Source organism: Bombina bombina, chromosome 1 (assembly GCF_027579735.1).
Source record: "Bombina bombina isolate aBomBom1 chromosome 1, aBomBom1.pri, whole genome shotgun sequence".
Classification (NCBI taxonomy): Eukaryota; Metazoa; Chordata; class Amphibia; order Anura; family Bombinatoridae; genus Bombina; species Bombina bombina.
The window spans coordinates 1,142,532,163-1,142,549,092 of NC_069499.1; the positions used below are offsets into that span (position 1 = coordinate 1,142,532,163).

Consider the following 16,930-nt stretch of genomic DNA (forward strand, 5'->3'; position numbering starts at 1 on the left):
GTCATTAATATCAGCAGCAGACCGTTGGACAACTATGAAATCAATATCCTCAGTAGAGGGTTAAGTTTTGTCCCCACTCCAAAGACCAATACTTTTGACTGCTTGGTAGACATCCACAGATTTCAACGTACTTTAAAGTTAAAAGATCACTTTAAGCATTCTCCTCGTACAGGACCTAAACCTGCTCTGTCACGACCTTCAAGCTTTGAACCCAAGACCACCCATCCGACTATTCGAACATTCACAAATATCTGTGTCCGGGACATAGAATACGCCTGTAAGGATGTGACCTCTGGTCGGAAAAACTTGAATAAACTGGAACTTGATGCCCTGGAGAGACTCGAGTCTGATGATACCATAATCATACGCCCAGCTGACAAGGGTGGGGCGGAGGTCGTTATGGACTACACGTACTACAGATCTGAACTGTTAACCCAGTTGAATGACACTACCACATATCAATGTCTAACATTCAATCCTACTCAAGCATACAAAACGATGCTGGATACCAGTCTATAAGTGGCTTACAATAACAACTATATAGATGATACTACTTTGGATTTCCTGACAGTTGACCACCCGATATATCCGATCATATACACGATCCCGAAAATCCACAAAGATCTGACGAAACCCCCTGGAAGACCAATAGTCTCAGCGGTCGGGTCCTTGTTGCAGAATGTATCAATATACATAGATTTTCATCTCCAGGGCATAGTGAGAAACACAGAGGCCTTTCTACTAGATTCAATACAATTGATACGTATGGTACAAAATGTCACATTTCCTGCTCACTGCATCTTGGTAACCCTAGATGTGAATAGTCTGTATACTATTATCCCGCATGAGCTAGGGATAGAGGCTGTCAGAAGCTTCTTAGTGGCGAGTACAGAGTATGATGGTCCTCCAATTGAGGTGTTCCTAGATTGGCTCCTAACGGTATTTAAGCATAACTATTTTCGATTTGAAGATAAGTACTAACTACAAATGGTCGGGACGGCCATGGGATCAAGCATGGCGCCATCATACGCCAATCTCTTTATGGCCTGGTTTGAGGAGAAATACATCTTCCTTGACCGTAATCCTCAAGTTCTGTTGTACAAACGCTACATTGACGACCTGTTTGTTGTTTGGGGTGGTACTCTAATGGAATTGGATCTATGGATCAATCAACTCAACACAGCTGAACTCTCGGTTGGATTCAAAAGTGAGCACAGTGATGAACAAATCCACTTCTTGGACCTGTGCATCTTCAAAACAATAACGGAGAATGGATGTAGATTGAATACTACCTTGTATTCTAAACCGACAGACTGGAACACCCTCTTACAAAGTAACAGCTTCCACCCCCAGACAATTAAAAACGGGCATCATCAAATCACAACTGTTGAGAGTTATACGAAATAACTCCGATCTCATCAATCAGGCTAAGCAGCTACAGGATATGAAGATGAAATTCATAGAGAGAGGGTATAGCCCGGGACTAGTGGAGCAGGTTCTCAAGGAAGTGTCTCATTTGAACCAATCTTCATTGATTGTAAGGAAACCAAAGACGGGTGAAAATGATAATTAAATTTTGTGACCTCATACAGCCCAGTATCAAATAAAATTGGTGATATTGTCCGCCAGAACTGGCACCTAATAAGGGACGACCACTCTTTGCCTTTTGCTGGATCATCACCACCAAGAGTGGTGCATAGGAGCAACCAGAATCTTCGATCCATGCTGATGAAAACGGATTCGTGGAAGAAACCCCAAACCTGGTTGGCTAATGCCAAGCCAGGATGTTTCAAGTGTGGTAATTGTGTCACATGTAACTCGCTGCTAACTGGTTCTAAGTTCCACCATCCCCATACGAATAAGACCTACCTGATCAGGCATCGCCTAACTTGTACTTCTCAGTTTGTGGTATACTTTTTGACTTGCCCTTGTGGCCGTTATTATGTTGGTAAGACCACCACTACCTTCAGGGAGAGGCTTGCCAATCATAAAAATGCCATCAGGGCAGCACTGAAGGATGGCAGTGCGGACCAGCCTGTGGCACGCCACTTTCTTGAACACAATCATTCTGTGTCATCCTTGAAAGCAATGCTCATTGACATGGTGATCCCCCCCAGAAGGGGTGGCAACAGGCATAAGGAACTATTATGCTGTGAAAGCCGGTGGATCTATCGGCTGAACACACTCAGCCCACATGGACTTAATATGCAGTTAGATTATTCCGTGTTCTATTAAGTTGATTATGCATTTAATGATATATTGTTCTTGACATTGTCTATGAATAGTAGTCACTACTTCTTCCAATATATTGTAATATGATTTTTTTCTCCCTTGTCCCCCTCTCTGCTGGGATGTTACACTGGATGGGTTACCCATTTCAAAGCTAAATGATGCATAGTGGTTTGAGCACTCCCAGTTTCTTGACACTTTGGGGTGCTACCTTGGTGTGTGCCGTCATATGGTTTGTTCTACTATTATATATCCTCTAGTGTTGGTTCTGCATACTCCCCCCCTCCTAGTGGGACATCCACTTGAGGTGTGTCTAATGGCTGATGGACCCATATATTGGTTCTGGGTTTCCACATCTGTATACTGGTTGTCATGTCTGACTATGTATTTATGGTCATTTGAGGAATGTTTATTTCTGGGTTTTCACATCTGTACACTGGTAGTCAAGTCTTTGACTATGTATTTATGGTCATTTGAGGAACGTTAATTTGCTCTGCATTATAATGAGAATATGCGATCTCATCCTTATTTTGTTGTATACTCTGGTTTATACAGTAGCTGAATGCAGTTACCTCTGGTTTATTATGGCTTCCATTCTTTATCTACTATGTTTTATACATCTGTGGCACTTGCCAATTCTAAGCATCCATAGTGTATGTATTTATGGTCGTTTGAGGAACGTTAATTTCTGGGTTTTCACATCTGTACACTGTTATTCATGTCTTTGACTATGTATTTATGGTCGTTTGAGGAACGTTAATTTGCTCTGCATTATAATGAGAATATGCGATCCTATCCTTATTTTGTTGTATACTCTGGTTTATACAGTAGCTGAACGCAGTTACCTCTGGTTTATTATGGCTTCCATTCTTTATCTACTATGTTATATACATCTGTGGTACTTGCCAATTCTAAGCATCCTTAGTGTCTGCTGTTGTGGTAACAGCTGAACATGGTTATAATTGAGTTAGAGTATCCAGCACTGTCTGCACTTCTCTGTAGTTGATACAGCTGCTACAGGTGTGTTTTTGACACACCCCTATTGCCAACCAATGAGAGCCTGGTGAACAGGGCTTAAATAGTTTCCAGTTTCTGTTAATGGCATTCTGTTTTGCCGGTGGTGTTGTGTGCGGCTGCTAGTCGCCGTTGTGAGGTAATACAATTTGTCTGCTTCTTAATATTGTGGCCCAAAACATGGGGGTTGTTTATGTTTTTGCTAGGGCTGTGGGCGCCACATGTTGTTAACGGTGGGTGTGTAACACATAAGACATGCAGCTGACATGGGACAATAATCTTGCTATAGTGCGGTCTGCTTACATATTGCCCGAGTTTAATCTATATTTGTGGACTGGAAAGTTAGACTATCTATTGAGCTTATACCATGTGGGAAACGTATTAACGGCAGTGTGGATTTGCAATGTTGTAACTACTGTCAAATGCTGGTAAAGTACATGCGTATATACTTAGGGGGTACTAGTCACCTTTCAAAACAGCTACATTCCGAAAAGATACCGCAGGGAATGCCCTATTATCATTTGATAGCCACCACCCAAAAAAAACTGATACATAATATCCCTTATGGTCAGTTTTTGAGACATAAAAGAAATTGCTCAGATCCGGACCAATTTAAGATAGAAGCTAAAGCACTAAATAGCATATTTAAAGCAAGAGGATATACACAACAATGTCTGAAAAAGGATTTTAACAAGACTAAGAACAAAAATAGGGACGACCTTCTATATAATAAATTAGATGAAACATCAGACAAATCCTTAGTTCGCTTTATAGGGACTTATAATCAGAGATGGCAAGATATCCGTGAGATTTTAAACAAACATTGGCATGTATTGTGGATTGATAAATCAATTGGTAAATTTGTAGGTGAATCTCCACTAATGACCCCAAAAAGAGCGCCTAACTTAAAAGACTTATTGGTTCATAGCCCTTTAGAAAACAAAAACACAGGGAATAGGTTAAGTTCAAAGAAGAATGGAAATTTTAAATGTTCTCATTGTTCGGTGTGTAACAATATGCTAACAGGCAAGAACTTTTGCGACAGATTTGGCTCCTTTCATACAGTGAAGGGCCATATAACTTGCAAAAATGAAGGAGTAATCTATATGGTCTCCTGTAATTGTCCCCGTTACTATATAGGTAAAACCTATAGGGAGTTAAAAGAAAGAATCAAAGAACACAAAAGGGACATTAAGAACAAGTGTACTAAAACTAGCAGTGTGGCTCGTCATTTTGCAGACTTTCATGGCAGTAATAAGAAGATTCTAAAATTCAGGGGCCTGGAAATAGTGGATCTAAAAGGCAGAGGATGAAATTTAGATCAGATTTTACTATGTAAAGAGAGCAAATGGATCTTCAATCTAAAAAGCATGAAATCATCAGGCTTAAATGAAGAGTTACATTTTGGATCATTTCTGGGAGACGGAGGTTAAATAATGGGTAATATTACCTACATAAACAAAGTGTCTATCTTAATCATATTTAGTACATTCTGATAAAATTACTCTATAGCTGTATGATAAGCACAGATTATGAATAACACAGAAATTTAATATGGATTCGGATTCAGTTTTTGACTCTGTGATATATGAACTAAAATATTTCGTTTTTCATTAAGAAATGTGTGATTAAATTGTTAATATTGAACAATGAATCATCTGTTAACATTGCCAAACTATAGCAAATTAATGTATATAGTATTATAGTTGAATATTTCACCAAAGGGGCTTGTATGTGTTTCAAAGAAGTTTTGAAGGCGGAGCATCCGGTTTAAATTCCATGGAGTGTATTCTCCAATCATGCGCAGCCGGAAGAAGCCCGAAGGAAGCACGGGTGAAACGTGCGTAGCTTGTTTGTTTGAGCGGTGCATCAGCTGAGCACCGCCTAACAGCTGATCCCAAAAAGAAAGAGTATTCCGCTAAAGAAGAAGGCGTGCGGAGCACTTAAAGAGCCTACAACAGCGGAGAAGAAGTAACGGTAACGGATATTGAAGTCCGGCTCCGGTTTGAAGATCGAATCATTGGATATGACGAGCAGGTAGATTGCACCACTACGACCGAGGGAACAGGTATATGTTTATCTTGTGATGTTATGCTGAGCAAGCCGTTTGAATCAAAATAGAAATGGCATTGTGAACTTGCTAATTTACGGCATTCTGTCAAAGTTGATACAAGTTGCAATCCTGTATCTGGTATGTTGTTACTTTTGGTGCAGAGCCTGCATTAACGTTTGTCCATACTATCTGGATTACAAATATGCCAGTGAGTGGCATTGTGATTGAATTTTCCAATTGTACCGGATCAAAAACGGACTAACCTTAAGACTCTCCTTTACAACCCGGGTTGTTGTTATTATATTTCACAAATTTGGGGGATTATTGTTGATATCTACATTATGTTGCTATCATGCATATATAAACAGCAAATATTTATTCACGTATTGTAGTGAGTGTGTCTTTAATTTTTTGTTTCTGACCTTAACTATATCTAGAGACTAGTAATTAATTATTCATTATATAGTTTGTTGCTGGATTAATAAGGGTACTTTTTCTCTCTTTTTGTATGTATGTATATGTATATTATATATATATATATATATATATATATATATATATATATATATATATATATATATATATATATTTATATTAGGAAAAGAAACCCACAACCTTTCTAAAAGAACAGGGTGGGCCGTGGACTCATCGTGTCAAAAAATAAATAAATTTATCAGGTAAGCATAAATTTTCTTTTCTTTTTTAAGACACGGTGAGTCCACAGATCATCTTAATTACTAATGGGATTCAATGCCCAAGCTAGAGTACACAGATGATATGGGAGGGACAAGACAGGGAACGTAAACAGAAGGCACCACTGCTTGAAGAACCTATCTCCCAAAAGGCAAAAGTGTCAAATATGAAGAACTTTGAAAAAAAAAATGAGAAGAGAGGACCAAGACGCAGCCTTGCAAATCTGCTCCACAGAAGCTTCATTTTTGAATGCCCAAGAGGAAGCAACAGCCCTCGTGGAATGAACTGTAATCCGTTCAGGTGGCTGCTGTCCAGCAGTCTCATATACAAAACGTATGATGCTCGTTAGTCAAAAAGAAAGGAAAGTAGCTGTAGCTTTCAGTCCCTTACGTCTTCCTGAGAAAACCACAAAACAAAGAAGAAGACTGATGAAAGTCCTTAGTCGCCTGCAGGTAAAACTGTAAAGCACGGACCATGTCCAAATTGTGCAAAAGTCTTTCCTTCTTAGAAGAAGGACTAGGACACAAGGAAGGCACAACAATCTCCTGATTAATATTCCGATCAGAAACAACCTTAGGAAGAAATCCTAATTTGGTACACAAGACTACCTTATCTGCATGGAAAATGAGATAAGGAAACTCATACCATAATGCAGAAAGTACCGATACTCCCCGAGCCGAAGAAATAGCCACAAGAAATAAAACCTTCCAAGATAACAACTTAATATCTAAGGAAAGCATAGGCTCAAACGGAGCCCCTTGAAAAACATTCAGAACTAAATTAAGACTCCATGGAGGAGTAACTGGTTTAAACACAGGCCTGATCCTCACCAAGGCCTGACAAAAAGATTTTACATCTGGGACATCCGCCAGACATTTGAGTAACAAAGCAGACAATGCAGAGATTTGACCCTTTAGGGAACTAGTCGATAAACCTTTCTCCAAACCTTGTTGGAGAAAAGATAAAAACCTAGGCATCCTAACTATACTCCATGAGTAACCGTTGGATTCACACCAGTAAAGATATTTACACCAAATCGTATGGTAAATTCTTAGACACACAGGTTTACGAGCCTGAATCATGGTCTCTATGACCAAAGCAGAAAACCCCCGCTTGGATAAGATTAAGCGTTCAAGCTCCAAGTAGTAAGCTTCAGAGAAACTAGATTGTAAGAAGGAAGCAGGCCCGGAATGACCATAGGGCATACTGGGCATTTGCCCGGTGGGCTGCCGGTTATCTTAGCCCTTCCCACTATTACCACTCATAGAGCGTGCCCCAAATTTTTTTCTCATGCTTACAGCGGCCGTGAGATAAAATTGCAAGTAAGCAGATGCTCTCAGTCTCACGGCCGCTGTATGTAAGTCTGTCTCTACAGACTGTGTCCGCTGATCACTCACGGTCCTCCCACCCTTGGCTGCTGGTGCCCGCATGACATGTATTACTATAGCAGCATGTCTATACTCTCTTGCATACAGCGGCCGTGAGACAAAATTGTAAGTAAGCAGATGCTCGCCTCTCAGTCTCACGGCCGCCCGCTGTAAGTCTGTCTCTGCAGTGCAGACTGTGTCCGGCTCCGCTGCTCACTCGCGGTCCTCCTCCCACGGTCCCACCCTTGGCTGCTGGTGCCCGCATGTATTACTTACTGTAGCAGCATGTCTCTACTCTCTTGCATACAGCGGCTGCCCACTGGCAGTGGTGGGGAACCACAATTTTTAGAGTCTCATTACTTCTTGAAATGGGAACTTCAGGTAGGCAAATTACAAAAATTACAAATATGTGAAAAAGTATTATTTGTAATTTTTGCAGCACTGTTAAACGGCCATACCGCCTTATAAGGAGCAGGGGACACAGACACTCCAGACCTACAGATACAGCGGCCATGAGACAGAGCATCTGCTTACAATTTTGCCTCACCGGCAGCCGCTGTATGCAAGAGAGTAGAGACATGCTGCTACAGTAAGTAATACATGCGGGCACCAGCAGCCAAAGGTGGGAGGAGGACCGCGAGTGAGCAGCGGAGCCGGACACAGTCTGCACTGCAGAGACAGACTTGCATACAGCGGACGGCCGTGAGACTGAGAGCATCTGCTTACTTGCAATTTTGTCTCACGGCCGCTGTATGCAAGAAGAGACATGCCATGATGCTGCTAATGATGCAGACAGCCATGGGTCGGGTGGGAGGAGCAGCAGGGGCCTCCGAGATCTGTGCTGGCCTGCTGCTGGCTGGGAGCCGGAAAGGGAGAACATGTGACCTTCCGCTCCCTCATCACTTCCTCCCAGTGTAGCCGCGCACAGGAGGGAAAAGAGGCTGCCTGCACTCTCAAGCTTAAGTTTACTGGCGCTGGTGGGGAACCACAATTTTTAGAGGCTCATTACTTCTTGAAATGGGAATTTCAGGTAGGCAAATTACAAAACGAAAGTTTAGTGGAAATGTTATTTAAATGGTTTCATTTGTTTTTTTCTTTTACGGTTTATATTGACATTTGGTTAACCCTAAGTGAAGGGGAAGAAAAAAGGGGGAAAAACCCTATTTGGTACAGGAATCTTCTACCATGACGGGTCCATCATAATATTAAAAAAACCTACTGGTGTCAGAGCCACCTAGAGAAGCAAAAACTTCCTCAAGAAGCTCCTGATCAGATAAAGGAATTTACCTCATTCTAGACTGAGAATTCCTTGTCCGGAATTACCGAAAAATCTTCCCCCTTAGCTGCAGGAAAGAAACATTCAAAATAAACACCAGAGACAGTCACACTATTCTGAGTGAAGAAGACCTCCTGCTCAATTTTTTACCAACAGCGTGGGTAAAAAAATAGGCAATGTATTAAAAGCAGGACAACTCTATCTGGGCTATACATTTTTTATAATACCCTAGGAGAAATTTGATGTATATTTGGGCTCCTAAGCAGTGCCTAGCAGAAGAAGGATTGGAACAAGTCTATCCTCATCAACTAAAGATTTCTCAATAAATGAGAAATAGAAGCGGATTGGTAGAACTGCATTGGAATCCAAGTCTAAAACAAGACACCTCTAGCAGGGCCTCTTGGACCACCTTGAATCGTAAAGGATGGATTATACAAATAAACAGCTGGATTATTTAACAAAATTAGCACATAAAAAATGTTACTGTCTCTTTAAATTTTAAAAAGTAACTTTTTATTTCTATGAGCAGGGGCAAGTTAAATTAGTATGCAAACATTGCAGAATTTGTCAGAAACGTTAATCCTTTGTTCACATATAGCGCCATGACATTAACGAAGTGATGTCTTGTGCAGCAATTCCCGAAGGGGCTATAGTGAAGAACCGCCAAACATAGAAAATGCAGTGTACACCTCCTTAATCTGCATCACCTATTAAATAAGAAATTATATCTTGCGCAGCAACTCCAGATGGAATTTGCAGGGAACCGCAGGGGCACTACATGTGTGTTATCAAATGTAATGTAACCTTACATAATCAATCGGACTCGAATATGGCAGAATAATTGATAAGACTTAACCTGTTGATAGTAAAATTCAACATACAGCAAGCATTTACTGTCTCTTTAAATGTAAAAGTCACATCTTTATTTTAACAATGTCAGAAATTATTAAATAAGCATGAGAGAAGTTTGTTATTGCTTAATACTCTCTACATTTCAGGTTGACCCAGCTGAGGCATCAGTCAACCTCTCCACACCAGTACTGTCCTTGCAATAGCGCTGTCTTAAGCGCAAGAACTGACACAAGTATTGCCCCGTTTCTTCCGATAACCGGAAGTGAAAGGGAGGAAGCGCCATCTGCAAGGCGCACATTGCAACTGAAATTACTCTAATCCTTGCGGCCCCATTTCTTCCGATAACCGGAAGTGAAAGGGAGGAAGCGCCATCTGCAAGGCGTACTTTGTAACTTAAATTCCTCCACTCCCTTCAAATTTTAGAAGTAAAAGGAGGAAGAAGGAAAATCTTGGCGCCCTTTTATAAGCTCCGCCCCTTGTGGGCGTTATACAAGCCATTTCCCGGTCGCCATAGACTCAGTAAAGACGCCGGGAGTAAAGACAAAATTTGCAAAGTAAAATAAAGCTGCTCAGTCTGTTGTCTGTAAGAATAACAACCGGGAGCAAGAGAACAGACTGAACAGCTTCTTTAGTTCCCACAGCTGTTCAGTCCGATAGTGTTATAAGCCAGAAAAACCTCTAGAGCACATATTCTGACACTACATTAAAACTCACGGTCAGCTCTATTAAAAAAAAAATGAGATTGCCAGTGAAACCCATGACACTCAGTGCCTGTATTCTAGATGCCATAACGTCTCCTGATAGACTAGGAGAAAAGAAGCCCAAATTTAATGAGGTCTAAATTAATAGAGTGCCCAAACTTCTTCTGAGATCCTTCTCTCCACAGAAAAAAAATCATCACTTACCTCATCTTCTGCCTGGCAGCAAGGCAGTTCCCAGGTTTAGGAGGTCCTCTCCCTCCCATGGCCCTGTAAACAAACGAAAATCCTGAATAACATCCCTCAGGTTTTCTTGGTAAGGGCAGCATAAATATATGGGAGAATTATGTCCCACCAGTTCCCATTGCTCTAAAGCCACCAAAAGCTCTACTGTAGAGACTGATATGGACTACGGCTATACCCTAGAACAAAGCAGCACACTCTGGCACTACTTAGAAAAGATTCTTCAATAAAGAGTTTATTATTTTTAAACACATCACTTTACCTCTTCCTATGACTAACATAGGCAAAGAGAATGACTGGGGTGGGAGGGAAGGGAGGAGCTATTTAACAGCTCTGCTGTGGTGCTCTTTGCCTCCTCCTGCTGACCAGGAGGTGAATATCCCATTAGTAATTAAGATGATCCGTGGACTCATCGTGTCTTAAAAAAGAAATCAATCTATAAAAAAAAAAAATTAGTAACTTAGCGAAGACTAAATGCACTTTAAGTAAGAGCAGGGAACAAGGAAACCAAGAAGTACAAGAAGAACCCATATGTAAAACTAATAAAAAAGAAAACTGGGAAAAACTAAAATTATAATTATGTCACAATATTATGCCCTCCCCCCACAACTTGCTCTTTTTCAGGTCCGGGGAACAAGAATACAAACTATACCAGTTTTAAGAGTAAAACTACTCTGAACACACTACACAGACACTTTTCTAAAAACACATTTTACAACTCCACCTACATTGCATAAACCAAATATTTAAATGGATAACAAGGTCAGCAACTTAACACTAAATTTCTTGAAAGGGTCAAACCTTTCTACATTTGTACTAAATAATCAGTTCTTCTGGTCTAGAGAACCAGAACAGTAAACCTTACATTAAATAGGCAGAAGCCGAAATGTTTAAAAAAGAAAGGGGAGAAGTATCTGTAGGGGTTATTTTTTTTTAAGCATTTATACCTGCTTCAGTTGTCAAGAGGAAATATTCACAACTAGTAATGAAAACTCAATGAGATTGTGAGCAAAATATAAAGATAATTTTTTTTCATAATAATGGGGAAAGCAAAGTCTGAAATGGACATAATTTTATGCACAGTACAAACATATGTATGGCATCTACTTCGGGGGGATATAGACAGGACCAGATTGTTAGTGGATCAAAAGAATAGAGAGGAGTACTTGACAGAGAAAACCAATATAATAAATAAAGGCAACACCTTTGAGGGAGTAACATTTATAACGCAATATAGCAAGCAGTATAACCAGATTGCAACATTGTAAGGAAATATTTCCAAATGTTAAAAGCAGATGATGGATTACTAGATACTATCTCTAAAGGGTGTAGATATGCCTTTAGAAAAGGCAAATCCATAGGGTACTTGGTTGCTCCCACACAGCCGAGAATAAAAAAAGAAATCAAGAGCTCATGGCTTCAACATAAGAGTGTATTTAAGTGTAGTTACCCTTACTGTAAAGCCTGTAAAAGATTGGAAGTGGGAGAAGGCTTTAGAAGCTCGGTAAAAGGAGAGCTTTTCCAACACCAAAGTTGCCACAATTGCAGGAGTATTTATGCTGTTTATCTCATTAGCTGTGAGGATTGTGATCTACAGTATGTAGGGCTCACAACTAGAGAAGTCAGACACAGTATAAGAGAGCACCTCTCAAACATAAAGATAGGCAAATTAACTACTCCATTGGTACAATATTTTAAACATAAACACAATAAAGAAAGTAACACACTGAAATGGAGAATTATTGAGACAATCACAAACAAAAATTGGGGTGGAGTCAAAGATTCCCTATAAGGCAAACATGAGGTCTTTTGGATTCACCGGCTAAAGACTAGAATCCCGCCAAAGTTAAATTTGGAATATGAAGTCATACATTTTTGGCAATAAGATCCAAACTTTTGGCAACTATTCCGGCTCAGAGTATGGCTCATATTTTTTATGTATAATATTTCAATGATCAGATAATGGAGGATAGTAATAACTCATGTGCGAGTACAAAATATAAAAACTCTGTGTACACCAGTGTTAATTTTGACGGCAAATTTCAATTTAGTCTTAGTTTTAGTCTTTTGACTAAAATGCCATTTTAGTTTTAGTCGTCTTTTAGTCATCTGAATTGTTTTAGTTTTAGTCTAGTTTTAGTCGACTGAATCTCCAGTAGATTTTAGTCGACTAAAATCTAAGGGGTTTAGTTAAAGTGTAATTCATTATTTAAGCATTTATCTATAATTTGCAAATTGATTATATACTCCAGGAGTAAACATAACACCTGTTAATATTTATGGTATTAAGGTTTAAACATGCAATACAGACACAAATTTAGCCGTTGTGATATGTAACATCTTTATTAAACTTAAAATTAAATAAAACCAAGTTTCATAAACAGACATGCAACTTTAAAATATAAAAAAAACAAAACTGTAAACTGTATTGGCTGTATTGAACATATTACCCAATATAAAAACTTTAACAGTTCTCTATTAATAATTAAAACAAGAATCAAGTAACTCAACACAGGAAAAAGTTTCTGCAGCTAGCACAGGCACAGCATAACTTAAACCATTATTTGTGGGTTATGCTTATTTCTATAGGAAGAATCAATTGATTGTTCACAGATTTGAAAATTTTTCGGCAACGATATTAGCACTGCTCTAGAACTTCCAAACTCATTATATACTCCTGGAGTAAAGGTTTATTAACCTGTTTTTATTTATGGTATTAAGGTTTGAACATGCAATACAAATTTAACAGATATATAACATGTATATAACATGTCTTTATATATATAACATGTATATAACATGTCTTTATATATCTTAAAATTTAATAAAATTAAGTTTCGTAAATTTTACAAAGAGCAATAATTGGATATGGATTGATTATAACACCTTGCATAAAATGTTTTTGTCAGCAAATTTTGATTTAGTTTTAGTCAGTCTTTTGACTAAAATGTCATTGTGATTTAGTTTTAGTCATAGCCTTTTGACTAAAATGTAATTTTAGTTTTAGTCGTATTTTAGTCATCAGAATTTCTTTAGTTTTATAGTCATTTTAGTCTAGTTTTAGTCGACGAAATTAACACTGGTGTACACTAGATGTTACTAATCTGGGTAATCTGAGGCAAGGTTTATTTAATAGATACATGTTGGTCAGAAGGAGCCAGTTTGGAAGATTAATTGGGTAAAACAAGTAAAATACCCACATAAGAACTTCACATACGGCCATCTGTAAATAGTAACTAATATGTAAACCCAACCGTGCAATTGTAACCAAGAGAAATTAACATTTAGATATATGTGATAAAATAAGATAAAATATGACACACATACATATATATATATATATATATATATATATACATACACACACACACACACATACATACATAAACAGTCGTATGCAAAAGTTTAGGCACCCCTGACAATTTCCATGATTTTCATGTATAAATAATTGGGTGTTTAGATCAGCAATTTCATCTTGATCTATCAAATAACTGAAGGACACAGTACTATTTCAGAAGTGCAATGAGGTTTATTGGATTAACAAAAAATTTGCAATATGAATCAAAACAAAATTAGACAGGTGCATACATTTGGGCACCCTTGTCATTTTGTTGATTTGAATACATGTAACTACCTAGCACTGATTAATTGGAACACACAATTGGTTTGGCGAGTCCATTAAGCCTTGAACTTCATAGACAGGTACATCCAATCATGAGAAAAGGTATTTAAGGTGCCCAATTGCAAGTTGTTGTTCTCTTTGACTCTCCTCTGAAGAGTGGCAACATGGGGGCCTCAAAACAACTCTCAAATGACCTGAAAACAAAGATTATTCAACATTATGGTTTAAGGGAAGGCTATAAAAAGCTATCGCAGAGATTTAAGCTGTCAGTGTCCACTGTGAGGAACATAGTGAGGAAATGGAAGACCACAGGCACAGTTCTTGTTAAGGCCAGAAGTGGCAGGCCAAGTAAAATATCAGAGAGGCAAAGGATGGTGAGAATGGTCAAAAACAGCCCACAGACCACCTCCAAAGACCTACAACATCAGCTTGCTGCAGATGGTGTCACTGTGCATTGTTCAACAATTCAGCGTATGGGAGTGTGATGCAGAAGAAGCCTTTTCTGCACACACACACCATGAACTGAGTCGCTTGAGGTATGCAAACCCACATTTGGACAAGCCAGCTTCATTTTGGAAGAAGGTGCTGTGGACTGATGAATCAAAGATTAAGTTATTTGCTCATAACAAGGGGCGTTATGCATGGCGGCAAAAGAACACAGCGTTCCAAGACAAACACTTGCTACCCACATTAAAATTTGGTGGATGTTTCATCATACTGTGGGGCCAGTGCCGGTACTGGGAATCTTGTTAAAGTTGAGGGTCGCATGGATTCCACTCAATATCAGCAGATACTTGAGAATAATGTTGAGGAATCAGCTTATCAGTCACAAAGTTGAAGTTACGCCGGGACTGGATATTTTAACAAGACAACGACCCAAAACACTGCTCAAAATCTACTCTGGCATTAATGCAGAGGAACAAGTGCAATGTTCTGGAATGGCCATCCCAGTCCCCAAACCTGAATAACATTGAAAATCTGTGGGGTGATTTGAAGCGGGCTGTCCATGCTCAGTAACCATCAAACCTAACTGAACTGGAGATAGTTTGCAAGGAGGAATGGTCCAAAATACCTTCATCCAGAACCCAGACACTCATTACAGGCTATAGGAAGTGTCTAGAGACTGTTATTTCTGCTAAAGGAGGCTCTACTAAATATTGATGCAATATTTCTGTTGGGGTGCCCAAATTTATGCACCTGTCTAATTTTGTTTTGATGCATATTGCACATTTTCTGTTAATACAATAAACCTCATTTCACTACTGAAATAATACTGTGCCCTTCAGTTATTTGATAGATCAAAATGAAATTGCTGATCCAAACACCCAATTATTTATAAATGAAAATCATGGAAATTGTCAGGGGTGCCTAAACTTTTGCATATGACTATATATAGACTCCACAAGTAAGAACCACATGCTGTAATAATATAAGGATCATAATATGCCTGTGCTTTTCATATATACAATGGTTCTCATGTGTGCACATCTGAGTATATATATATAAATATTTTTTTTTTGTATATATATTTTGTACAATATATTTCTTGTATATTATTCTATATGAACTTCATATGCATTTTATCCTCACATTTTCATAAATTTTACTGTACTGTCAAGTGTATTGAATCATGAATGAAGTGTTAAAGTTGGGGCAGAGTGATTAAGGAATAGTGATAGGGGAAACCCCAATTTTGTTTTAACCAATAGGAGAGTTTTTATCAGGTTAAAAGGCCGGGTGAGGCATAGGACTGTAGCTACGATTACGGCCACAAGGCCGAAACGCATCAGCAAGTCCTGGGGACCCCTACCACCAGTTCGACTTTGCTGCTGAGAAGGATTATATTCATTGTTTTAACATGGATGACAATAAATGTTAAGTTTTATTTAACGCTACGGAGTGCTCCTCGTGCTATTTGTTTCCTGTGTGGATAATATTATGCACAACTCATGGAATAATGTATGACACTGAGGAACAACCCACTAAGGAGTTAGTTGATCAGAAGGTTATGCAGTTTGTAAAACTATTAATCTACGTTTATGTGATTCTGGAACAATTGGATCAATTTTTGCAAAAGTCATTTGAGGAATTATTTACTAAAAATAAAGTAAATAATCTCTGTGGGGTAGCAAGCTAAGCAGAGAAAATGGATGGATTTTAGAAAGGTTTGACAGTTATGTTTTATAAACAAATTAGTTGCAAATACCTTTGGGTTGTTTGTCAGCATGTTGTACCACAGGATTGAGGCCCAGGCATTTGGCATCTGGCAGATGTTTGAAATCACCACAACGGGAAGTGAATGGGTCTGATTGAGAAAAAAAAAACACATTACATTCAGTTACCTCCCAATAAAATATAATTAACATTTTTTTGTATGCACTCTCTTAGCAAATTATATATTAAATAAGTTTTTTTAGCCAAAACGTGTATCTGCTTTTAGAAGGTGCTCTGTTAAGTCTAAAAGGTGCTGGTAACCACAACCTATGGACAGATTTAAGTCGTTAGTTGTAAAGGCAAGCTTTATAACAAAAAGTGGTTAATAGGCATGAATCTGCCCATTGAAAAAAATGTACGTGTCATGTTCACATCTTCCTCATTATGCCTGTAAGATGCAATTTTCTATACAAAGAAACAGATGTTCTACACAGATAAGGAAGAACTGCTGAATGTCATACCTCCAGATCTATCTTCAGACCCTGGTGGTAAACTTCGGTCTCGAACGTGATCAGGTGCAGCTCTTCAGTCACTATAAGAGATGCCTGAAATTAAATACAACAGCATTTTCACTCTTTATATATTTAATAATTTTTTGACAAATAAAAGTTTCCTGGATGCAAAATAGTGTCAAAAACTTTTTTTTTATTATTATTATCATTATTCTGA

The 16,930-nt window shown here is 38.6% G+C and overlaps 1 protein-coding gene across 4 annotated transcripts in view; it reads right to left on the minus strand.

Annotated features, from left to right (window-relative positions):
- Nucleotides 1-16,930, minus strand: part of STAT3 (signal transducer and activator of transcription 3) — a 600,544-nt gene that overhangs the window by 246,192 nt on the left and 337,422 nt on the right. For all 4 annotated transcript variants that reach the window (XM_053699116.1, XM_053699126.1, XM_053699099.1 and 1 more), the window contains exons 15-16: nt 16,723-16,806; nt 16,254-16,352 (exon numbers count right to left, since the gene is read on the minus strand). In XM_053699116.1, coding sequence (XP_053555091.1) covers nt 16,254-16,352; nt 16,723-16,806 — 183 coding nt within the window. The remainder of the gene's footprint in view (nt 1-16,253; nt 16,353-16,722; nt 16,807-16,930) is intronic.